The sequence below is a fragment of the Lissotriton vulgaris genome, chromosome 9, assembly GCF_964263255.1.
Source record: "Lissotriton vulgaris chromosome 9, aLisVul1.2, whole genome shotgun sequence".
Classification (NCBI taxonomy): domain Eukaryota; kingdom Metazoa; phylum Chordata; class Amphibia; order Caudata; family Salamandridae; genus Lissotriton; species Lissotriton vulgaris.
Window position 1 is genome coordinate 896,058,181 of NC_141697.1, and position 25,948 is coordinate 896,084,128.

The 25,948-nt window shown below is 44.1% G+C and overlaps 1 protein-coding gene across 2 annotated transcripts in view; it reads left to right on the forward strand.

Annotated features, from left to right (window-relative positions):
- LOC147692460 (cyclin-dependent kinase-like 1) overlaps nt 1-25,948 on the forward strand; it is a 304,602-nt gene that overhangs the window by 227,251 nt on the left and 51,403 nt on the right. For both annotated transcript variants that reach the window (XM_086938671.1, XM_086938672.1), the window contains exon 7: nt 1,419-1,501. In XM_086938671.1, the coding sequence (XP_086794797.1) occupies nt 1,419-1,501 (83 nt within the window). The remainder of the gene's footprint in view (nt 1-1,418; nt 1,502-25,948) is intronic.

A 25,948-nucleotide genomic window follows, 5' to 3' on the forward strand; every position in this document is an offset into this window, starting at 1 on the left:
AGGATTTAAAATGACAATTCATTAGAGTCCAGACATGATATTTCCACATGTTCCCAATCAAATGTTAGCAGTTATTAAATATAATAAGGTAACCCAATGTGATTCTATGGGAGAGGTAAGCGTCACAATAGTGAAAAACTATTTTAGGAGTTTTGACTGCCAGGACATGTAAAACTTAAAAGTATGTGTGCAACTTTTCAAATACAGTGCACTCAGCACCATGGGTGGTTTTGGGCCTACCTCAGGGGTGATTTGCAATTATTAAAAAGGGAGGTTTATGCCTGGCACAATTGGTCTTTTATCAGGTTGAATAGGCAGTTTAAAACCACATACAAGCTGCAATGGCAGGCTTGAGGCATGTTTTAAAGGGCTACTTAAATAGGTAGCACAAAAGTGCTGCAGGCGCACTAGTAGCATTTATTTACAGACCCAGGGTATATGTTGTACCAATTTACTAGGGACTTATAAATACATTGAATGTGGTAAGGCAATCAGGTGTAGGCAATTTGTATTATGTTTTAAGGAGTGATCACAAGCACTTTAGCACTGGTTAGCAGTGGTAAACTGTACAAAGTCCCAAAGCCAACAAGAACAATTTTCCGCAAAGTAGAAGTAGTGAAGGCAAAACCTTTGGAGGAAGACCGTCCTAAGGCTGACACGTCTAACATACACAGAACAGTATCATATTCTATTCAAACTGACTTTTGGCATGGTAAAAGTAGAAAGATTGTCTATCTTGAAGTCTAACCTTCTATTGGACTGACTCAACTCACTCGTCTTTCTAACTTACCACAATACAGTTTCATACTTTGACCAGGGAAATGTGCTCATCTCAATTTCACTTGATTTAACAGCCAGATTACAATACTCAATTGCCTCATCAGTTACATTTCTACAAAGATGGACCTGTGTCACCCCTGATCTTTGCAGGCTAAACTATTTACTAGCACAAGCCAGAATTTAGTTCAAGGGCTTGACTCTTGTGGGCTATTTATAGTGTATCTGTAAAATCAATTCACAATCTAATTATCAGCAAGGAACCTTCGCTGTCAGCAAAAGTTATTTCTAAAGATGCCGAATGCAGTTAAAACAAGATCATAAGCTAGACCTTTGTCATTTTTCTTTCACTTTTTTTTAGCTCTTGGATGCCTTTCGTAGGCTACTATGGTGCTCAACAGGAGAATTAATACAGATAATTCTGATTAGTTCTCCTGGGCTCACCAGAGAATGAAAAGTTTTTAGCCCTTTTAAAATTCTGGACACCATAACATTTATTATCCTTTGCACTAATTGTTTTATTAGGTTTTTGGCAAGTCTCTGAGTTTGTCTCAACGGAGATGAACTTGACTAATTAAGAGCAACCCCTTTAATTTGATTTTAAGATGCTACGTCATTTTCTTCCTTCTTTTCCTCCTCAGGTGACCTTACTCTTCACCACCAGCAGGTGTATAGCTCCAATCTTTACTTCAGTGGAGTCCAAATCCCTGAGCCAGACACCGTGGTAAGATCAGGCTAAACAAAATCGTGGGGTCACAGTTCAGCGTTTTGTGTATGAAGAAGTTATTTTGCATGATGGAATGTGGGATAAGTTGTGAATTTGCCTCATGGTTCTCTGTCCGTGTACAAAGAGACATGCTCTATTGCACTTGGTTCAACATTCCAACTCAATAAGGTTGAGTTGCATGTTAAGATCAATGTCCTATACCCCACAGAAGGAATGTGTATTTGTATCAGTGTTCCTTTTCATCATATGGGTGATGTTTACTTAGTCTGTGTTGTATCCATGTTATGTTAAAATGTTGTGTACACCGGTTGGTTTCTTGGTGCTTTATATAGAAGTGACCAGAGTCCTGGAGGGTTATTCATATGCCTGGTTATTCATATGCCTGAGTAAACAGCCATGTTTTGAGGCGTTTCCTGAATCTCAGGAGGTCTGTACAGGATCTGATGTCAAGGGGCAGGGCGTCCCAAAAAAAAAGGGGACCAGCACCACAAATCTGCTGCCACCAGGCTGCTTTGATTTATAGTACGGGGTAACCAAAAGGTTCATGTGCACTGAGTGAAAATTGTGGGTGGGTATATATCTCTGAATGATATTGGAGATGAATTCTGGGCAAGTGCCATGTAAGGATTTGAAAATAAGGCATCCAATTTCGAAGGCACAGCGTTGGGATACGGTGAGCAAATGTAGCTTCCTCATGAGAGGGGAGACATGTTGCCATCTCGGCAGATGAAAGATCAGTCTTGCGGGTTGATTCTGCACAAGTTGCTGTCTTTTGACTAGATATAATGGCAGATGAAGTACAGGAAGTTAGCCTAGTCTATGTGGGAAATGACCAGGGCTAGAACTACCTGCACCAATGCTTCCCTCCCCACCGTTTACGGGAGGAGAAGATGTAGGGATTAGGTCACTGTTCTGTCAGACAGTGGGAGGTGATATGCGTTTTGGCCTATGTCTCAAACCTCCACCTGAAGAGCAGTGTTTAGTGGGTCGCAGTTACCTACAATCATTGAATGCTTTTCTGTCCTTCTGGATTTTCAAAGAGGAATTTACTGACTTCTCTTAGGAAGCTGTGACAATGTCCTAGTTGTAGATTTGTATGAATTCCAAGCTCCTCACATGCATAAGTGGAAACAGGAGCACATCAACACATGCATAAATACTTTTAATTTTTTTAAATGTTATTGTTAGTTGAGATTGTGTAGAACTTCAATATAGCATCAAGTAATAAGATCCATGCGATGTGAACAAATATACGGTCATAGCTCTTGCAGCTCAGCCTGAAAAAATAGTGCAGACCAATTGCAATCCCATTACAAACGCAGAATCTTCCCAAGCTAATACATGCATAAATACTTAACAAAAAGCAATCTGCTCCACTTCCCTGGTCCATGCATACATTTGATTGTGAGGACTCTATCATTATTTACATTAGACAAGCAATGTCAGCAAACCTTCTTTTATTCCATGTTTGGAAGCAAAGAGAAGCCTCTCAAGTAAAGGATATAGAGGGGATATATTCTTTCTATAAAGCCTGCTCTCAGAAGGCAAGTTAACCCCTTCTGCCTAAAAGATAACCCTTCCAGAGGAATGTCTGCCACAGCTGGATCCAGGCATCTGTAGCATCTTCCCCAGCTCGGGTATTCACCAATGACTACGCCACACATGGAGCTTAGAACAACACATGTTTATTCTTATATGTGTAAGCATAATCTCAACATTCTAAACCTGTATTCACTTCATTGCACTCTAAGGGGCACATGCATTAAGCAATTTTGCAATTGCAAACAGTGTGATTCGCAAAAATAGGCCATTTGCAAACGCAAAATGGCCTTTTGCTATGCATGAAAGTTTTTGGATTTGAAATTTAGTTAATTGCAATATCTAGCAATTACCTAAATTGCGGATGCAAATAGGGAATTGTAATTTGTGGTTCTCTAATGCACATGCAAGAAGCCTTTCCAAAATGCGCAGTGTACATTTAGGAAACGCTAATTAACATTAATTAGAAGTTGATGTCAACCATGTGTATACTTCGAAAAATGCACAAAACTGCATTTTTCAAAGTGCCATGTGGCACACACATTCCCCTAGGGCATGTGTGTGCCTTACATGTGCACATTTTTTGTAAGGGGTGCCTCAGGGGGGCCTAAGGAGATTGCGATTGCAATTCTTAAAGAATCGCAATTAGTGAATTGCTATCTGCACCCTATTTTGAGCATTGCACTTTGCGATTACCAAATAGTGATTTCTTAAAAATTTCTATTTGGTAATCGCAAAAATGAAATTTTGATGCATGTGCCCCTAAATGCTTATGTCACAGTTCTACGGAATCCATCAGAAGCCACAAAGATTCCGTTATTACAAACTCACACAACACTACATCTCCCCCTCTGTTAAATAGAAAAGATTTTTTTACAAACATTTACAATTAGAGCTCTTCAGTAAGTCTTTGTGGTGTTTAAACATACATCCCGACCGTTTCTTTAGAAGCTGGGGATAGGCAGTAGAAATGCCCCTGACAAGCGCTGATGATGGCGAAATAGCAGCAGTCTGGGATCCTTCCCGTGTCTGTTCAGACCCAGTCTCTACAATGACATCAGTGTACGAAACTGGCTCTATATATACCACACCAAAATGAGGTATAGTGTGTATAGAGTCCAAGTGTCCCCAGGGGTAGGCAGAGGTTAAAGTTAGATAGAACCTTACTCTCTAATAGAGTTAGCTTGGTCCAGCAGTAAGGCAGTATCAGAGGACAGTGTTAAGCATGTGATGTACACACTCAGTCAGCAAATGAATTCACACACTCAAGAACTGAACTCTAGGCCAATTGTTTTTGTATAAAAATATACTGTTGTTTATTTTTAGAATCTAGCAAGCCTGGTACAGGTAAGCATTACATACTTTTCAGTATTAAGTTACTGGATATAGAACATAGCATTTACAGCACATTGGGCTTTTTCAATAAATTGCAGGTAATTTACTTTTACGTTACTGTTTCTAACTCAGTGCTGGATGCCTAATTCAGCACTGGGGCATTTCCTGTAAACAGGTGAGTAAATGCATTTTTGTTATTTGTGCGATTTTTGAAGAATATTTTCAGATTTCAAAACTCCACACTTGGATACTTTTTTGAGATGTACGTTGAAATGAATAGGCTTTGTCAACAAATTGCAGGTAAGTAACTTTTATGTTACTTTTTCTAACTCAGTGCTGGATGCTTAGATTCAGCACTGGGACATGTCCTGCAAACAGGTGAGAAAACATGTTTTGGTTATTTGTACGATTTTGAAAGAATATCTTTAGTTTTTAAAACTCCACACTTAGTCGTTTTTTGGAGGGAAAATTGTCAATGTTATCCTATAGAGACAAAACAGGTTATTGGTTTGCAGGTAAGTAAACAACTGTGGTAGTTAAGGTTCTGGGGTTAGACTTAAGGGTCTCCCAGGGTCAGTGATACACTGGAATTGCACCATCAGCGGCACTATTGCGGCCGGGTGCAGAGTGTTGAGGCCCAATGTTATCCTATGGAAGATAGGGGGTCTCCGGTTGGTGGCTGCTGGCAAGCTGGCCACGAGGTTGTAGGAGCAAAGCTCCGAGGGTTTAGCTCAGGGCAAGTTGGGGACCAAAGTAGCACCAAAGGTGCACCCTCTGCGGCACTAGGGCGGCCGGGTGCAAGGTGCTGTTTTGAGGTCGGGTGCCCTGTTGTTTCCAATGGAGAACCTCCGGGACAAAGAAACACTGCAGGCTCGAGGACAAGGATCTTCCAGGTGCGACCACCACTTCGATGCGTAAGTTGGGATGTTGAGGGTTGGTAAGGCACTGTTGGTTTGGGCACACAAGGCCGTGGGGCGTCGAGTGCAGGGGTGCCTTGGGACGTCGGATTTTCTTACCCGCTCTGGTCGCGGTATAGGGGGGTTCCTCTGGATTGAGGCTGCAGGCGTCATCTAGAGGCTTGAGGAAAATCAGGGGTTGGCGGATCTTGGGTCAGGATCGCCAGGGGAACCTCCTCGTGGTGTTTTCTCACTCGAGCTGGGTTTGGTGAATGCAGAGCGGGCTGGATTCACTGTTTCTGACTGGCACCTGAAGCTGCAGTTTGAACAAGTCCGGTGTTCACAGGAGATTCAGTCTTTGAAATGAAGGCAGGCAGGTCCTCCAGGGTTTTTGAGGTTGCTGGCTGCAGGACACACCGGGATTTCACAGGAGCAGGTTCGAGGGGGTACAGGCCTGTAGGGCTGGGGCCAAGTCAGTGGGTGTTGTCCTCTTGTTAGCTCTGCACGGCCTTTTATCCTTCTTCTTATCTTGTCATTTCTGGATCTGAGGAAGGAAGGTTCAGGGTGCCCCCTAAATACTAAATTTAGGGGTGTTACAGGTAGGTAATGGGCAGGGACCAATGGGTCCTTTCCCTGGAGTGGGTACACCCCCTATTTTGCCACTCTCCAATGGAAGGGGGCCGGAGCCTGTCCCTGGTTGGCTGGGTGCCCCAAGCCTCAAGATGGCGGGGGCTCGAGGTTGTGCTTCACCCCGCCTCCCCCACCTTAGGGGTGGAGTTGGCAGAGGTTGGCACACCTCTCTTCCTTACTTGTTTTTCCCGCCGGTTCTCCGGCCCAAAGTTGGGAGTAGAACCAGAAGGGGCCAGTTGCTGAAAGCAGCAAATGGTCTCGGGAGACTCACAAAGGCGGCTTGCCTTTGAAGCTTCTCCTTTGTGTACCCTGCCCATCCTTGAGGAGAATTTTTAGCACCTCGTCCCAGGATGTGCATTGTTTCAGGCCCCCGAGAGCAGCAGCTCTTGACCCAGGGGTCCAGAAACATGTCAGGTGGTGGCAGCGTAAGCAGCCACTCAATCAGGTTGCTAGAGGTTGGTTGAGTTTCAGAGTGCATCTCTAAGATGTCCTCTATGGTGCTTTTTACATTAAATCCAACACTGGCATCAGTGTGGGTTTAAAATGCTGAAAAGTTTGTTACCAAACGTCCGAGTCTTCGGTGTTGCTAATTTGGTGTTGTGGAGTTCTTAATGACAAACTCCCAGCACTATATACTCTTAATGGCAGAACTTACAGTGCCCAGGAATGGACCTGGGTACTCTAGGGGTACAGGGCTCAAGCACCTGTACCCCCTCCACTGGCATAGGGTACCCAGCTAGAGGTGTGACTGATGTATGCCAGGGCAGTGGTTTGTGGGTATGACACACAGGGATGTGTGCCATGTCAACTCTTCACTTTGTTCTTCACCAAGTCGCGCAGCCTGCAAAGGCAGTGTGTGAGTGTCAGGGTACAGGGCCTCTAAGGGTGGCACAATAAGTGCTGCAGCCTTAGAGGCCTTCTCTGGTCACAGTGCCCTGGGTACCTGTGGTACCATTTAATAGGGGCTGTCGTAGCCAGAGATGCCAATCTCGGAGAGCTTGTTTGGTGACGATGTCCTTCATTGGCCACTTCAAATATGTGTTGTCCCAGACTCTCCAGAATGAAAATTCTCAAACCTCTCAGGATAATGCCTTCTAAGTAACAGGCAGTTCATCTTCGACATTATTAAACTTTTGATATTCACTTTCACTGGTAAGATGTCTAGGATGCTAGTACCATGGCTGATGTGTAATAATGTCTTTCAGTCTCAGCATGTCACTGTCTTGACTTGTGGCAGCGCCAATTGTTCCAACGATATGGCAGCTGAGGTACTTGACATTTATGTAAGCTTCAGCCATTTTAGAAAGGGTGCCAGAGCATTGTAGAGGCACACATTAGAAATAGTTGGCAGGGTTCTGATCTTACCTTCAACGTCGATGGTGTAATTATACTTTTGCAATTGCAGACCCCAATGTTCAATGCGCAGAAGTGTTTTAGCTGTAGATTTCCAAATATGGTCAATAATGCTTGCTAATTGGTCACAAGTGTGAGCTTCTCTCATACAAGAATATGTGGAAATGTTCACAAGCCCTCACCACTTCTAAGCTTTCATTCGCAGGTTGGGAATAAGCACGTTCAGTTTGGGACAAGCTTTGGCTTGTATAATTCACAATACGTCTTGGAGCTTTTGGGTGTCGTTTGTGCTGTGCAAGTATGGTGCCCAGCTCAACAGGGCTAACATCAACAACAACCTCAGTATGAAGCTTTGGATCAATATATGCCATTTCAGTAGTGTTCTCAATAGCTTGCTTGATTTTCTGGAAACTTTGCTCGCATTCATGTGACCAAAAGAAAGAAGCATTCTTTTTTGTCAAGTCATTGTGACATGAAACATCTTGTTGGGGGTTGGCAGTTGACAGCGCTTGTACTTTAGCTGGATCGGGTGTCATGCACTCATCTGAAAAGTTACGGCCAAAAAACTTTCACTTTGTCTTATCGAACTCACATTTCTCGGCATTCAGAGTTAAGCCGTCCTCAGGGAGCAACTGACACGCTTTCATGAGAGCTTTGTCATGCTCCTTCTGTGCAGCTCCAAAAACCAATATGTCATCACTATAATTGAAAGCATTCATGACAGATTGCATGATATGTAGAATGACATCTTGGAATAGCTCTGCAGCTGATGACATACCAAAACGCTGTCTCTTGTAACGGAACAGACCAACATTTGTAGAAAAGGTTATAATTTACCTGCAATTCTCCTCAAGTTCCAACTGATGATATCCTTCATCCAGATCCATGTGAGAAAATACCTTTGCACTATTCAATTGTGTTATCGGCAATGTGTGATCCTGGATGTCGTTCTCTTTCTTGACTCATATCTATGCAGATGCATACAGCTCCTTCACACTCCTTTAGGGGAACTACCACTATGGGAGAAACTCATGGAGTTGGACCAGTGGAACGCTCAATGTTATCATGTTTGAGTAAAGATTGAAGTTCTTTTTCAACAGCTTCCTGTAAGTGAAAGGACATTCATCTGTGTCTTTGAGCAATAGGACTGATGCCCTCATAATGTGTAAATGAACTTTTATAGTCTTGAGTTTCTCAACACACGATACCACGAGGGAATTATCTTGCTATTTCGTGACGAGCATTCATGTTATAATTCACGGATATTAGTCCCATATCAGCAGCTGTGCTGAAGCTGAGTAAACAGGCACTTGAAGCCATTCATTGAAGCACATGAATGGGCACTTGTACTTTTGTTTTCTTATGCTTCATCGTTGCTACAAAGGAACCTTGATTTTTTAGTGGTGTTGATGCAGCCTACCTATACATTTTAGTTTTCGATGGCATAATTTTGGGCAATAGAGACAGTTCATTATATTTCTCCTTAGGCATATTTATTGATGCACCATTATCAATAACGAAAGGTATTAAACAATCGTTGACTTCAATGTGATCTTCAGACAATGTTTGTATGACTTTGGTGCTTTGTCCTGTCGATTTCTCTTGGGCCAGTGTTTTTCTTCACAGGCGGTCAGTCCAACATGCATATGCTTTTCTGAGGTAAACATCGATATAACACAACCATCTTCTCCACTTTCACTTGATATTGATAGGATGCCAAAGGATTTGGAGGTCAATCAGCTTTGTTTGGTGCTGATTTGCCTCAGCTGATGGCATTATCGTTTTTGCGTTAAATGTCGCTTTTGGAATTTCGGGTGGCCATTTTGTCTGTGCACCGTGACACACTTTTTCCTTCGCCTTGTACACCATCACAAAATGGTTCTCCTTTTCAAGCATTTGAAGCTCTACCCACGAGCGGGACATTTATCTGTGTGTTGAAACGAACATCTAAAGCACAACTTAATTTTCTGTTGAGAATTCACTTGGCGTCTCTCGACCTGGTGCTTTGACTTATTCCTAACATTCATGACTGATTCACTCTGGGCACCTTCGGCCTCCATGTCAGCGGCTTATCAATCAGCACTCTCTTCAGCTCGGGCAGCCATGAGAGCTCACCTCATACTAAGTTTGTCTCAGCATTCGTCATCTGAAAGAATCTGACAAGCATCCTTCAATCACTCTGAGGCATATAGCTTCCTCATCATTAAATTATTTGAACTTACAGTGTTTGTTGAGCGTATCCAGTCTCTCAAAAAATTCATCTATGGTCTTACCAACTTTCTGTCATTCTTCACCGAAGATGTACCTTTCGTAATCCACAATTGGGATTGGATTGAATTTGAGGTTCAAGGTTGCTTTGATTTGACTGTATGTAATTTCGTCAGTTTGAGGTATTTTCTTAATGACTTCTTTTGCACCTTCACCAGCGATGTTCGTAAGGTACTTGATAGTCTTTTTGTTATCAGCTTCTTCAGTTGCATCAATAAAATCATCAAATATCTCTATTAAGATAGTCTACCTGTCACAAATATTCAACTTTTTGGTGGTATCAAATGCCGGTTGTTGTTTCAAAATGCAGCAGCATTGTAACCGTTGATGAGATTTAATGGCACTGAGGGTGGAGTTACTTCCGACACGGTCAGCAGGTCGCTAGGACCATCTTCATCCATGCCATCTCTAAGGCCCTGCTCTGTGCTGGCCTCTGACTCATCTTGGACAACCCATGAAATCTTAACCTCCCTCTTGGTCTCAGTGGGAGCACTTTGCTTTTAGGAGACCTTGGGAGTCGTTCTGAATCACCACCCGGCAGCTTTGGTTGTGGGCCGATTCAGGTATGGACAGCTCCGCAAGCACAACCCCGGGTGCTATTTCTGGAGTTGCCTACCCCAGCAAAGTGGCACAACGGCTCTCCTGTTTCAGCACTGGTAATCAAATGACCATTTCTTGTATCACTTTGTCTTTGAGCGTCTATTTGTGCTGACTGGCACCTGGTTGATCTCTGCCTTGCTGCACTTCTGTTTGCAGTGTTATTTTGCACTTTGCTGCTCTTATTAAACCTGGTTGCATCCTCTTCTTGCTTTATCACTCTTTCTGAATGTATGGATTTGAATTACGCAGTAGCACAGTACCTCTTGTGTCGCCTTCCCAGCAGGTGCTAAAACACTGATGTGTAGACTTTGCAGTGTAGCTTTCATTATCTTCAAATAGTACTGGGGCTGAACTATGACTTCACATATGCCAGACGTCGATTTCACATTTCCACGAAGGCACATGTGGCACGCATAAGCAATTTGTTGGACCACAGCAAATGCTCTTGGAGAGCACTGGTGATCTTCGGGATACTTATCCCCTATCTCGTTGCAAGTTGCAGCATCTTCCCCCACCTAGCTACTTGCCAATGACTACACCAAAACTCAGAGCTTAGTTTAACACGTCCTTATTCTTCTGTGTGTAACTGCGAACTCAACATTCTAAACCTGCATTCACTTCACTACCCTCTAAACGCTTATGCCACAATTCTATGGAATCTATCAGGAGCCACAAAGGTTCTGTTATTACAAACCCTTACGACACTACATCATCTTCAAGCCAGCAGAGATTTGTAAAGCAGCCACAGGGAAGTAAGAAAACACATTTGACAATTGGTATTGCTTAGATCAGGTTATTGGGGCTGATGCTTAAGTTGGACAGTCTTTCTTCAAATATTATTACAGTTGAAGACTCTTCCAATCTCTGATACTTTCCTCCCATTTGGATTTCCTCTTTATAGTCTATAATGACAAATGTAAATAAAGATCCATAGAAAACGGTATGTAAATGATATAGCAGTACATCATGCTTGGTCTCAATTTAAGATTATTATTATTATTATTTATGAGTTTTATATAGCGCTAGCCAGACCCGAAGGTATCGGAGCGCTTTACAGCATGAATCACTCGTAGGATACATTAAGCCAATTGGTATATACAATGTTCTAAGCAGCATCACATAATATCGATGTGGAGTGCAAAATGTTACACGTCAGGTAAGTTATTTCAGTACAATGTACCAGGAGCATATGACCGTTGACACAGTAGAAAGTACCGGGAATAAATGACGCCTCGCTTCAGTGGTCGTTGAGGATCCAGTGACTCCTGGGGGTGTTCGAACGGTGGGGGGGAGGGGGGGGGGGGAGGTAGAGTTAATTGATGACAGAGTGCCCATGTGCTTCTATGGTTTGTAGCTGTCCGTTTGGGCGAGATCGGGTGAGGAGGAGGTCCTTAAGCTGCATTTTGAATTTTAAGTAGAAGGGGTTAGTCCTGATATGGACTGGAAGGGAGTTCCATATTTTCGGCACATTTCCTGCGAAGGATCGAGATGCGTTTTTTTGTCTGTGAGATTTCGGTGGGATAAGGAGTAGAGTGTTTGAGCTTCTTCGGGTTCTTGACTGACCGGCCTTCTGAAGTTTAGCAGCTAGGTAGGCAGGTTTACCTGTGTGCAACACTTTGTGCGTGAGGCAAGCAGTTCTGAAATTGGCACGCATTTCAACAGGAAGCCATTTTAGCTCTCTTAGTGCAGGCGAGATGTGATCGTATTTCTTTACTACGGTGACCATTCTGGCTGCTGCGTTTAGAGTTGAGGTGAGTGGAGCAAGATGGGATTTTGCTGCTCCTGTGAGGGTTACAATCCTGTAGTCCAGTCTGGACAGTACCAGGGATTGTGTAGCTTGTTTGAGGTCACTCGTAGGCACTGTTCCCTCTAGGGCGCGCGCGCACCTCCCCTGACATCGGCGCGCACCACCTCGCGTTGAGCGCGCACACATGACGTCATTAGAGAGAGCCGCGCCGCCGGCCGCTTTAAAGAGGCGAGCGGCGCGAACATGAGGCACTTTTCGTGGCGGTGGTGGCGGAGCGGTCGTGAGGAGTGCACGTAAGGAGGCGGGGGGGCTGGTGGGGCTTGTGGCGCTTGGGCTATGTGGGAGCGCGAGGCAGGGCTTTTGTTATTAAAGCGCAGGGCAGACTGTGGCTTTTGTTTAAGTATTGCTGTTAATCAGAGCCCTTTCATGGGCTCCGATTAACAGCAATACTTAAACAAAAGGCCACAGTCTGCCCCGCGCTTTAATAACAAAAGCGTAAAGACAGTACACGCTGTGTTTAGAAACTGTCTCTACGCTTTTGTTATTAAAGCGCGGGGCAGACTGTGGCCTTTTGTTTAAGTATTGCTGTTAATCGGAGCCCGTGAAGGGGCCCTGATTAACAGAAATACTTAAGCAAAAGCCCACAGCGGCTGGGGAAACGAGCGGAACCAAAGGCAAAAGGGGCACAAAAACAAGGAAATAAACGAGTAGCACAGAGGGCAGAAAGGCACAAAAAACGAGTAGGACAGAGGGCAGAAAGGCATAAAAAACGAGTAGGACAGAGGGCAGAATGGCACAAAAAACGAGTTTGGACAGAGGGATAATGGCACAAAAACCGAGTAGGACAGAGGGCAGAAAGGCACAAAAAACGAGTAGGACAGAGGGCAGAATGGCACAAAAAACGAGTGGAACAGAGGGCAGAAAGGCACAAAATACGAGTGGAACAGAGGGCAGAAGTTCACAAAAAACGAGGGGAAAACGTAGTGGTACAGAGGGCAGAAAGGCACAAAAAACGAGTGGAACAGAGGACAGAAGGGCACAAAGAAAACGAGGAGAAAACGAAGTGGAACAGAGGGCAGAAAGGCACAAAAAACTAGGGAAATACGAGTGGAACAGAAGGCAAAAGGGGCACAAAAACGAGTGGCACAGAGGGCAGACGGGCACAAAAAACTAATGGCACAGAGGCAAAATACAGAAATATAGGGGCAGCTAAGAACAGAAGGCATAACGGGCAGAGAGGCACGTGGCAGCGAAGGGAACAGAAGGGAAAACTGGGCAGAGACACGGGCAGCGAGGGGTACAGAAGGAAAGACCGGGCAGAGAGAGCACGGGGACAGTGAGGGGAACAGAGGGAAGAAAAAGGGGCACAGACCACGTACAAGCAACGGGGAAGACAGACAACAGCAGTCAGAGACACAACAATGAAAATACAGGCAATACAATACATTTGCAAACTGCCCGTAAGACCCTTATTGTGGCTCTGTATTCGTGAAAATGCACCATCTTTTCACTTTTTAAAGTAAACGGTTTGAGTGCCATTTGGCGCCGCAGACACGCGCGGTTTGGTTCCTGGCGCATATAGCCATGGGTGCAGCGCACAGAGACCCTCCACTGCCTCACACAGAGGAAAAAAATTAGAGGGAACAATGCTCGTAGGGATGAATGGTTTTATTTTTTTGAGTATTTTAAGGTTGAGGAAGGCGCTCTTTGCAGAGTTTTTTATGTGTTTGTTCATATCTAGTTTGGGGTCCAGAGCGATTCCCATCGATTTTGCCGACTAGGGTGAGGTTGTGGTTGAGAGCCTCGATGGCTTTTATCCATTCTGTGATTTGTGGGTTCTCCTCTTTGTTAGATGTAGGAAGGTGGATACCTGACTATGGTTACCCCAGATTGTTTGCCTAGTGTTTAGCTGGTTTCAAGTTAGTTGGCCTGGGATCCTGCTAATCATGGTCCCAGGCTATCTGCTCTCACTGTAAAATGGACTCCATGTACCTTAGGTACATCTCCAATTGGATATTGGGTCACCTTATGAGCCCCTGTATAGTGTACCTCAGGTACCCAGGGCATAGGTGCATCCAAGGCCTACCAAGGGCTGCAGCATGTATTATGCCACCCCTGGCTGGCCATCCACATTGACACAACTGGCTGATCACTCAGCTGGGGCAAGGTCGTGTAATCACCCCTTGCTTAGATATAGTATTCCCATATTTAACCTTATATCTAGACACATATATACCTATAAGTCACTCCTATGGCAGGCCTTAACAATCCTGGAGGCAGAGTGCTTGGTTTTATGTGAGATGGTGCTCTAGCATGAGCTGAGCCTGTCTTCAACTTTCGGAACCATGTCCTTATAGCTGTTCTAGGATATAGCCATACCATATGCTCTTAAGTGCATTATGAACCTCGCGGTTGAATGCGGACTGTGGTTTGGCTTTATCAAAACATGTCGTGTAAGGTGTCATACGCTTTGGAATACTACCCCCTTGCCAGTTCTGGCGACGGGGGTAGCATTTCACCCTTCTAGAGGGAGAAGACATGTTATTCCCACTAAACCCTGTTAAAGTTAACCAGAGCCTCAGCATCACAAAATGGATGCTGCTGCCACAGACACAAGTCTGACCTCCTGCTGCTGGGAGTCCTTCCAGCGAGGGAGGCTTGGACAATGGTATCCTGTCTTGGGAAGTGCTAGCACCACCCCAGACAGGCTATAGTGTATTGGGGCAGGGAGGGCTGAATGAAATGAGACACTGCCTGGGGCACACAAGGTGTCCCATGCATAGTCCAGTTCAACCCGGTGCTGGGGCACTCCAGCCCCAGCTCTGGTGCGAAACTGGACAAAGGGAAAGGGGTTTAACCCCCTCCTTCCCTGGTCCCACCCATAGGAGGGACCTAGTAGGAATTCAGCCCCTAAATTTGGTATATAGGTAGAAGCTGAGTCCCAAGACTTTAGATTTATCCTGACTGAAACTTGAAACGAAACTCTGGACCTTCGACTAGAGCAATAGTATATGTCCGCAATTAGGATTTCAGGGTGTAGTCTAATTAGTCTATGTTTAAGTTTTCTTTTTGATTTGGGGGTGAGGTGGGGGGGAAATGATGGAGAAGAAGTTCAGGCTCTGTGGTTTCAGTCCTTTTGGTAAGGGGGGCGGGATTCTGTGGGGGGTGCCATAATGACTCCAGTCTGTAGGTCAGAGGGGATGCTCATGCAAGGGTTTAAGGGTGTGAATAAGCACAGAAGTTAGCCCACCTTGTCAGCTTTAGAACTCTCAGGACAAAACCCAGGTTAAGTGCATTGTGGACTGTTTGGAGCAGCCTCTCATTCAACTACTCTGCAGTGATTTATTTTGTCCAGGGATGCCCTGCCATGATTCTTCATAATGGTTGTTTGTTGGGAAATTAGGATGAGACATTTTGTTTGGTCTTTCAATGGTGAATGTATAAATCAGGATTTCAGTGCTCACAAGTATGTTGATTGTTGCAATTGTGCGACATCAGGCTCTTTTGTTCATATTTTCGGGCAGTTAATGTGCAGTGTCTTTGTCCAGGGTGAGTGGGGGGTGCCCGGAGTGGTTGCAGGTTGTAGTCCGACTTTGCACCAGGTCGGAGCAAGTGTTAGTTTCCTGGTGCTAAAGCGCCTTATCGCATTTATTGTGATCTTATCGCCGATCTGTCTGGCCGTTGAGAATGTTGTGGTGTGGTGTGGTGTTGTCACGGATTTTTGCTTGGGAACGCCTACTCTGCATCTCATTAGCGATACTTGCCGGGGTCATCCTTGGCGATGTTTATTGCGGCTATCGCAGGAAAACTGTTTGCACCAGCTTGTGAATTGTGAACTTGACTGCACTACAGCAAGACTAACCATCCAGAATTATTGCCCTGACGAAGCTCCCATGGTTGGGGAGCGAAACACGTTGGCTGTCCTGTGCACTTTAAAAATACGAAAATAAAAAGAAAAATATATTTTTTGACAAAACTCTGGTCCTGTTGATTTACTTCGTGCCTGATGCTGCCTCCATTCTTCTACAAAGAGGCCTATAGTTGAGCAATGCACCAGGGATCTTTCCGGGGGATCATGCATTCAGGAAGGATTGGTTGTTGATAGCTCGGCGCTGCACCCAAGATTGGCTTGTACTCATTATAAAATGGCTAAGAGACTGTCAGATGCCGTAACTATCAAGATTCAGATTAGTGAACCCAAAGTGAAGTCTGTGTTACAGATCTCTATGTATAATAAAAGATTAGAAAAGATCAATAAAGAGATGACAGAAATGAGGGACTTTTTTACTCAATCAAAATTCAGAAATTAAGCAAAGAGATCAAGAAGTTCTCTCATAAGAAGGTCAATGCTTATTCTATTCTAGACTATACACCATCCAAGGTCTAGGAAAAAAAATAAAAGTGACTGATTCCTTGGACAGAAGCTCTTCTGACTCAGCAGGATGGTGCATTAGCAAGGTCTCGAGGGGAACAAGAAAAGGCAGACACAGAGAGAGGACATGGTTCCAACCTTGGCAGCAAGCAGACTTTGGACAACCACCATTTTTCAACATTCGATACCACACATTGGTGCATGGGGTCATCCATTCTTGCCCAACCAACTACAGAGGTTTTTGCCCATTGTTTAGACCACCTTTTTATGGAGAGACCAGAGCAACCCAGAGGAAGAAAAAAGAAGGAGGTACAATGAGACAAAACAAACCACAGGACCAAATGAGAAGTCAGACCAAGAACCAAATACCAGGGACGAGTTTGACTGCTCCTTAGTGTTCAACCTTATGGGGAAGGAACTGACCTCCGTCTAAACCCGTGTCTTAAATAAAGGCTTGGTGTTTATCCCCACCCCTTCATTTGACCACTTTAGGTTACATTGTGAAATTGCAGAATTCTGCAGGAAGATAAAGCTCTGTGCTTACTTCAATGATAAGCAGGAACCAGATTCAATTGGTGGCACAAATCCTTAAGTAAGCTCAAGATTCTGTTCCCCTCCACAGCTGCACCAGTTGAGGTACTGTCCTTCAAACATGCAATCTTTAAGGAGATTGATTCTATTGATACAACAAAAAAAATGACCTTCCAGAACATTACCTGGAATGAGCGGTTGGCTATGAAAGAACTGGCTAATGATGACAGTAACATCATGAAACTGTCTGACAGAGGAGGTGCATTGTCCTTCTCACCAAAGATGATTATGAGTCCGAGTGTAAAAGATTATTAGCGGACAACAGACATCACAGAAAGATCATAGAGGACCCAACATTGCTTCCTAAGAATACTATACACAATCTAGTGGAAGAAGCACAGTTTAGGGATGGGACCTCGAAGAAGGAAGTCAAGTTTCTACTGAAAGAAAATCCATTCATACCCTACTTTTACTTCTTGCCTAAGGTACATAAGGATCGCATATCTCCACCAGGTCGCTCAGTAGTGTTAGGCACTGGCTCTATTCTTTGATCTATATCTTAATTTGCTGCCTTGTATCTCCACCCTATTGTACAACAGGTTCCAACCTACTTGAAGGACACAAAGGACATTCTAGGCATTTTGCGCGGTATACCCTTTGACCACTCAAACAACTTGCAGGCAGGCCTTGACATTGAGAATCTGTACACTAGTTTAGCTAAAAACACCACCTTAGATACCATAGAGGAGATTCTTTAACACGAAGATTAGCAGTATAACACCCTACTCCATTTTGTCTAGGAATGCAGTAGACAGGCCCTTACAGAGAATTTTTTTGAGTTCCAGGGCCCACTGTACAACAGATCCATGGGATGTCAATGGACAGTAACTCGGACCCTAGTGTGGCAGGACTCTGTGTACATCATTTTGAAGAGACGTTTGTCCTCAGTGACTGAAATGTATATGGACATCAGATATTACTAGGTAAACGTTATATAGATGATTTCTTGCTCATCTGGAAAGAGGATGAGACTTCTACCTGTGCATTTCATACTTGTCTCAACATATGTGACCATCATCTAAAATATATACACACAATAAGTAGAACTAACCTCCGCTTTGTTGACATTAACATCATCCCTGATCGGGGGTGGGGAGATGGTCTCAAGACCAATACTTACAGGAAACCTACAGATAAAAACAGTCTATTGAAATTCAGTAGTTACCACCTACAACCATTACACAAGAAGTTCCAGTATGGTCAATTTCTACAGATTCTGAAGAACTTCAGCTAGGTCAAGGACTTTAAACTACAAACAGGGGAACTCTCCTCTAAACTCGAAGACAGAGACTATCCAGACTCGATAATTCCAAGAGCTAGAAGTGAGCCAGGAACCAGAAAAGGGAGGGGCTCCTTGATACACCAACTGCATAATAAATGAGTTCTTTGTGAAATCAATCTTCGAGCAAGGGGAAGTCCTAAAGGCTTAAGAGTCTGGTTTTCCAGCACATCATTGTGACGTAGATGAACGGATGTAAGAAGCCATGCCTGTATTTGGGTAGCATGGACTATGCCTAAATCAGGGCTGGATTTATATGCCTAAATAAGGGCAATGTGAATTGTACCTATATAAGGGCATGAATCGGCAAATTCATATGGAATCTAAATCGATACACAACAATACCACTTTTTATTTCCATGCTTATTATGATTTCTATTTTATCTTTTGATCCTTTAGGAGCGCCGCTGTTGTTCCCACCCACTGACACATACAGAGGGACCTGCTTTGGCCCTGCCCACAGACCACTGTTGATCCTGCCCCTTTGACACACGTGAAAGCACTTGCTTTGCCCCTTCCCACACAACATGTGAGGTTTTGTACGCTTGTGACGGTGTGGGCCAATGAAACGCCATGCGGGTTCGACGTTTTTTAAGGTCCATGGTGCTCTGTCTCCCGCAAGATGCAGTGCGTAGAGGTTACTGTAGGTACTCCTTAGAGGCGACATCTAAAAAGTCCTCTTCCTGTCAATAAAAACAAAGTGCACACTACTTTTGAGATCTCACTGTAAGTGAAACATATATTCTAAAATGCCACGAGGTAGGTATTCCAAAGTGCAGCGACGCAGTGCTCGTGGTGAGTGTGCTGTTCAGAAGATGAATATAATTGGGTGCATTTGCATCTGTAAGTTCAAATGGGCAGCGACTACTTGCCTATGAAGAATGTATATTACTATGAAAGACAAATGACTCCTATGTTATAAGGCACTCTAAACATGGATAAGGTTGTCTTAAAACTGTACGTGAACCAGAGAAGATTTACTGTTAAGACACTATTGGGTGGTAACAAAGCCTACTCAACTAGTATTGATGAAAGTGTCCAGCTAAGAACTCCATAACTCTATGTAAAAGGCAAGATGTGTTGATGTCATATGGACTATGATGGTGTGAATGTTCTGGGAAGATATATATGGGGAGGGTTTAGAATGTTACAGGAAGAGAGAGAAGCCGGTGGTTGTAAGCTGTAACTTGTGATCGTTTCATCAATAAATCTTGGCATCGGAGCTTGGTTGATGTAGTATATACAACATAAATTTGGCAATGAGCTATGAGGCTACACACAATTGTGTGGGCATTGTTCTCATCTCTTAGACAATGGGGAGTTGTAATTCTGCGTGAGCATCAAGTGTACCAGGATCACTTTGTAATTCTGAAACCATTTTAAATCAGTATTTGCGATTCAGTAGGTCGCGCATTTTCAAAGCTTTTACCTATTGGTATTGTGAATGACCATGCCTTTTATTATTACAGGTTTTTTAAACACATAAATAAAAGGCATTGTCATTTATAATGCCAATAGCTCAAAATCTCACAAATGCGAGACCCTTTGCATTGCAAATGCTAGTTATTAGGGCAAACCACTCCCCTTAGATTTCTGTAGTAGAAAGCCCACTCCCTTTTTATTCTTTTCTGTTTATGATTGGAAGTTGAGTGGAGATATCCTTCATACTTTTACCTCCTCGTTTTCATTCGTTATAGAGTCTGAAGGACAGCCAGAGAAGGACACAAAAAAGGAGAACAGACTACAACTGGTTCTGAAAATGCACATAGAACATCCACATCCCCCGTCTGCCTACCTTGTATAAGAGTAGAAACTGTTGACTCACTTATCGGTCCAGTTCCAGGTTTTCTCTGGAGAAGAAGTGGTGCACCACAACAGTGGCGTAGCTAGACCTTTCGTTGCCCAATGCAGCCCCTGCGTTTCCTGCTCGCGGTGTCCCGCATGTGAGAGCGGGGAGGGATGGTGGGGGTTTTTGGCGATTTCTGCGCATCTGCCGCAGTGGCTGCAGGTACCAGAGGGGGTGGGGTGGAGGAGGCAACCACACTCAAAACTCGTCTCTCCCGGGGCAGACCGCCCCGCCAAGCCACTGCACCACAAAGTACCCAGAGAACGACTGCACACCCAGAGTTGCATCCACCTGACAGCCATATTCCCAGAGATAAAGAGACATCACTTGGGTTCTAATCTGGAGAAAGAACTGACTCCCTGCCTTTTCATGGAAACACTTGAGGCCCCCTGCTTAAGAGAGAGGGTAGGAGAAAGTCGATTGCACAGGAGGATCTGACTCCTGGTGTGGATAGAATCAGTTAACCATGATGCCATTGTCTGTGCACCAGAGACTCGCAGTAAGCACGGCTGGTGTGGTCTCACCCAGGAGCCAGTCACCAAACCAGGCAGTGAAACCACAGCACTTCTAAAGTGTGCCAAAAGGCATCAACTGTCATCCCTGCTACAGCAGCCGCGGCTCTTGTCTGAGTGTGCATGATCGGAATTCCTGACTGAAGATGCAATTGGTGCTGTTTTGAGGCACCTATTACATGCCCTGATGGGCCCGGAGCTGGGTGATCCCTGGTTGCTGCGGAAGTAGAAGTATTCTGGTGCCTGCTTGGGGGGTACCCTGAACGGGCACCTAGTCTGGCACTAATCCAGAGTGTGCTGAGTGGACTATGCTGCTTCACGAGTAAGCTGCTACCTAAAGGCACTTGTGAAGCACTGGTTGACTGCTATGATACTACCTTTAGGCACACCTGATTGGACTGACTCTGATGTGCCCCTCAAGTGTCTTGAAGCTGTCATGTCGCTTCCTGAGAGCTGCACCTCAAATAAGAACTGCATCACTGCCACAACCCAAGGAGGCACAGCTTGACAGCCGCCAAGACTCACTAGAACGGCAGCTTAAGGCCTGCTGCAGCTGTGAGGCCCTGCTGCTGACACACTGTCAAAGCATGGGAGATGGCCACAGTTCTTAGCAGGCTGCCAGCTGCTGCTGTCTTCAGGACACCGCCAAGCGTCCTACACCCATTCAACCTGAGCGCGACTGACGAATGACTCAACCATGTCCCAGCAATTCTCTGATGAGCATAGACTGTGAGTCGGATAATTATTGCAGCCTGTTGCTGCACAGAGAATGGGTGAGAGATTCATCGGCCGATTCTGCACCAAAGACTTGATGCTAAACGAGAGGGCAGTGCTCAACTGCACTTAGAGGCATTATTGTGGGTGAGGTAGCCTGTCACCTTGATGACAAGCAAGAATATTTTTTCACTTCATAGACCTTTTACCATTTAGGGCTTTCTATATTGACCTCCATATTAAGCTATACTTCCCTTCTTGCCATTTGATATTCTGTGCTTTAAGACTTCTGGCAGGTATTCTGTTTTGCCATTTTAGGGCAGTAGACCAGTTGTTCTGTGCATAAGCTGCCGCTTTGTGGCATAGGGCATCATGACGATGGCATAATTTCGTTCTCAAGACCCTCCGACAAGGAGTTGGCGGTCCGAACAGCCCTATTATGATACAACCACCGTGCAGGCGGTGGTGAACATGACATTGTCTATTGCGGCTTGTGTTGCCCCCCGGAAAAGGGCTGCAGCACAAGGCACAGTATTTCAATTCAATTCAATTCAAATAACTTTATTCGATTGTAAGCATTACAATCATAAAAGTACATATCATCAACAAACAGTTAAAAACAGTCCGGATAATTCATTTGACAGGTAAGGGATCCAATACACAGTATAAGGTAGAAAAGAGAGAGCAGCGGGCACCATGAGCATAAGCATTATTACATGTACATTAAAAACATAAATAATTTCATTATAAAAATTAAAAAGTGCCTAAAACATTAGCAGCATAATTATCCATCCATACTTTTCCTGAAGGTGTTGGCTGATTTTAAAAAGTTACAGACAAATAAAGTGCAATCACAATTCAGCAATTGGAGATAGTAAAGTGCAGGTTTGATTTGTACGAAGTTCAGTTTTTTGAGGCACGGTTTAAGATATAGTTTCCGTGGTAAAGTATAATAAGGGCAAATGAATAAAAAGTGTGCCAGATCTTGAGGAGACTTCCCGTCGCAGCCGCAAGCTGGCAACACTTCACCCCGATGAGCCCCACTTGGAACCGCCAGTAAGAGATGGAATAGGTCAAAGCGGAACCTTGTTAGCAAAAAACGTTCATAGCCAGTCATGTGCCAAGACAAATAAGGTTCCATTTGTGGACAGGTTTTGAGAAGTAGGTGTTTCCTAACACTGTCCTTCTGTAGCTCAACCTCTTCTCTGTCTGTGCATCTTAGTATTAACATAGCATTTTTTACAAAGATAACATCAGGTTTTGTGATCAAGTTGGGAGCAAAAAACAAATCAGGCCGGCCAATTGCCGTCAGACAGTCCTTTATATACTTCAACCACGGAACTTTAAACCTCCCATCAAGTGTTAAGGCTTCTTTTAATAAAGCTTGGGTGAGAGGAATATCAGTATTAAGCCAACAATTCAACCAGCACAGTACCGGGTTCACTGCTATTCTGTCACTTAAAAAGGGGACACCCAACTCCTCATGTACCGAAAAATTCCCAGTGCCCCTTGGCAGCCTCAATATCTTTTTCAGAACATTATTTTCTGTGACCTCTAGGTCCTTTATCTTGCAGTAGCCCCAAAGCTCGCTTCCATAGCAGGCGACAGCAACACTTTTTGCCTGGTATAGTTTGAGCAAAGCGGCCGTTGGGCAATTTCCAATTTTTTTCGCAAAGCCAAGAATGGCCGCATTAACACGTGTTACTTCACCCTTCTTTTTGGTGACTGCGGGACCCCAAGATAATTTATGATCTAAGAGGACTCCAAGGTATGAAAAGGTATTGGTAGTGGGAATTTTCTCCCCGTTTATGCAGAAAGAGTTAGTTTTCCGTGTACCCTGACCTATTTTCATGACGTAGGACTTAGAATTGTTAATGCTTAGGCCACGGGACTCCATGAATTTAAAGAAGGAATTTAGTAGTTTCTGAAGGCCATTTGCTGTTCTAGAAATAAGTACAGCATCATCTGCATAAAGCAGCACAGGAACCCCTTTGCGCTCTACAAAGGGGTAGTCTGCTTCAGTCTTTAGAAGAGATTCCTCCAATTCATTGATGTACAGATGGAAGAGGAATGGAGCCAGGATGCATCCCTGTCGTACACCCCGATTTATTCTAAATTCACCCGTTACTTTAAGGTCTTGGGTGTAACGAACATTGGCTCTTGTATCCGAATGCAGATCGGCCAAGAAGTTGACAAGATTCCTCTCTACGCCCATTTTTATCAGAGTAGCCCATAGTATGCCTCTGTCCACACAGTCGAAAGCGGACGACAAGTCCATAAATGCCATATAGACAGTTCCTTGTTTGGCCAGGGTGTATTTACTTAAAATCAGGTACAAGTTCAGACACTGTGTAATTGTCGAATGACCAGGTCTGAATCCATATTGTATAGGTGATAAAATATTGTTTTCTTTGGCCCGTGTAGATAGCCTGTTTAAAATTATACCACCTACCACTTTAGCTACTGAATTTATTAAAGATATCGGCTTGTAACATAATGGGCTACTACGGTCGCCCTTTTTAAAAACAGGGACTATAGTCGATAACCCCCACGCATTTGGGCACCCCGAGATCACTGCTGCATTCACTACAGCAGTGAGGACGGGAGCCCAAAAGGAAATACTAGACTTGAAAAGGTCGGGTGGTAAACCATCCGGGCCCGGGGCCTTATTACTAGTTAGTCCCTGGATACCCCTTTTAACCTCATTAACTGAAAAGCATAACAAATTTACGGATGGGGTTAAAAGGACATTTTCTGCCCGTTGCTCGTTACTCTTAAAGATTATACTAAAGTGGGTCACCCACTCCTCCTCTGAGATGTTAGTACCAAGGGCTATATCATTAGGATTATCAAACAAAGGTTTGTTGATAATTTGCCAGAACTTACTACTGTTCCCCAACACTGAAGGGTCAAGAAGGGACTCTATGGTATTGGCCTTGATTTCCTTTTTCCTAACGGTTAATGCCTTCTTATAAATCGAGCGGAGATTTCTTATTTGATCAGAATCTCTGGGTTTGATTTTTAAAGCATTCTTCAAATCTCTACTTGCCTTTGAGCAATTATGGTCAAACCATTTAGAGTTATTTCCGCTTTGTCCTTTAGTTGGTGCTGTTAGCATAGGGCCAATTTTTGAAACTATCGCCTCAAACCCAGACAGGATGTTCTCAGGGGGTGAGTCGGAGGATGTACATGCTAACAGTTCCTCCTCACACGCATTATTTATTTTAGTGTATAAAGTATCTTGATTTACCATTGTCCATTTTATGCGGCGTCTGCCATTTATGCAGCTCAGCGTTCCCCGGTCATTGCGGGGCATTCGTTGTTTAAATAAAGTCCCACCCATTCTGATAGTTAGGGGATTGTGATCACTGTGAGCACTCAAAAGAATGGTAAAATTCGAGACCCAAATTGCAAGATCTATGGAAACTAGCATATGGTCTATAAAGGATCCCTGCCCATGTCCTTTAAAGGTTGAAACATCATAGACTTTTGTGTCGGGAACCATAGACATTGCTACAATTAAATTATTTTCATTCACTAGATCATTTAAGTTCTTGCCTCACCTAGTATGGGCGAAATGGAAACCTTCTACATTGTTACATCCCAAAGAACCCATTGGGGTGGAGCCTGGATTGCCACATGGGTGTACATTAAAATCACCTACAATCAACAACTTCCGTGACACGGTGCATGTAGTTTTTCTCAACATCTCTGTTAAGGACACAATATTACAATCACCATTACCGTTATTAGCATTGTAAAAATTAATCAGGGTCAAAACACTTTTGCCACTCTTTAGTTCAAGCATCTGAATGTTCCGATTGGCATTATAACAGATGCTTATTTTACAACACAAACCTAAATTAATGAAGATGGCCAAGCCCCCTTTTGCTCTGCCCCTAGTTGATGCAGCAGCTGGTATAACAAAGCTTTGAAAACCCTCAATATGGGCATTTTTATCCTCCATCCATGTCTCCTGAAGACATATAATTGTGTATTTTTTGATAAATATTAACCAGGCGGGATCACATAATTTATCGGCCAAGCCGGCTATGTTCCAGGAGATTAAGCTCATACAACCACCAGGTACTGTTTCTATAAGAGTTTCTCTGATAGTTGGGGCAATCATTGGGTTAGGTATCTCTGTATGTGTAGCCCCCAGGTTCATCGACCGATTCTGCACCAAAGACTTGATGCTAAACGAGAGGGCAGTGCTCTACTGCACTTTGAGGCATTATTGTGGGTGAGGTAGGCTGTCACCTTGATGACAAGCAAGAATATTTTTTCACTTCATAGACCTTTTACCATTTAGGGCTTTCTATATTGACCTCCATATTAAGCTATACTTCCCTTCTTGCCATTTGATATTCTGTGCTTTAAGACTTCTGGCAGGTATTCTGTTTTGCCATTTTAGGGCAGTAGACCAGTTGTTCTGTGCATAAGCTGCCGCTTTGTGGCATAGGGCATCATGACGATGGCATATTTTCGTTCTCAAGACCCTCCGACAAGGAGTCGGCGGTCCGAACAGCCCTATTATGATACAACCATCGTGCAGGTGGTGGTGAACATGGCATTGTCTATTGCGTCTTGTGTTGCCCCCCGGAAAAGGGCTGCAGCACAAGGCACAGTAGAAAATGACATGTTTTAAACCTCTATGCACCCTGTGCTAGCCACCATGTGGTGCCTGGCTTATGGTGCATTGATGTTTGTGGGGCACCACACGTGCCCCCCCCACACATAGCGGAGGCCCACGGGTGATGGG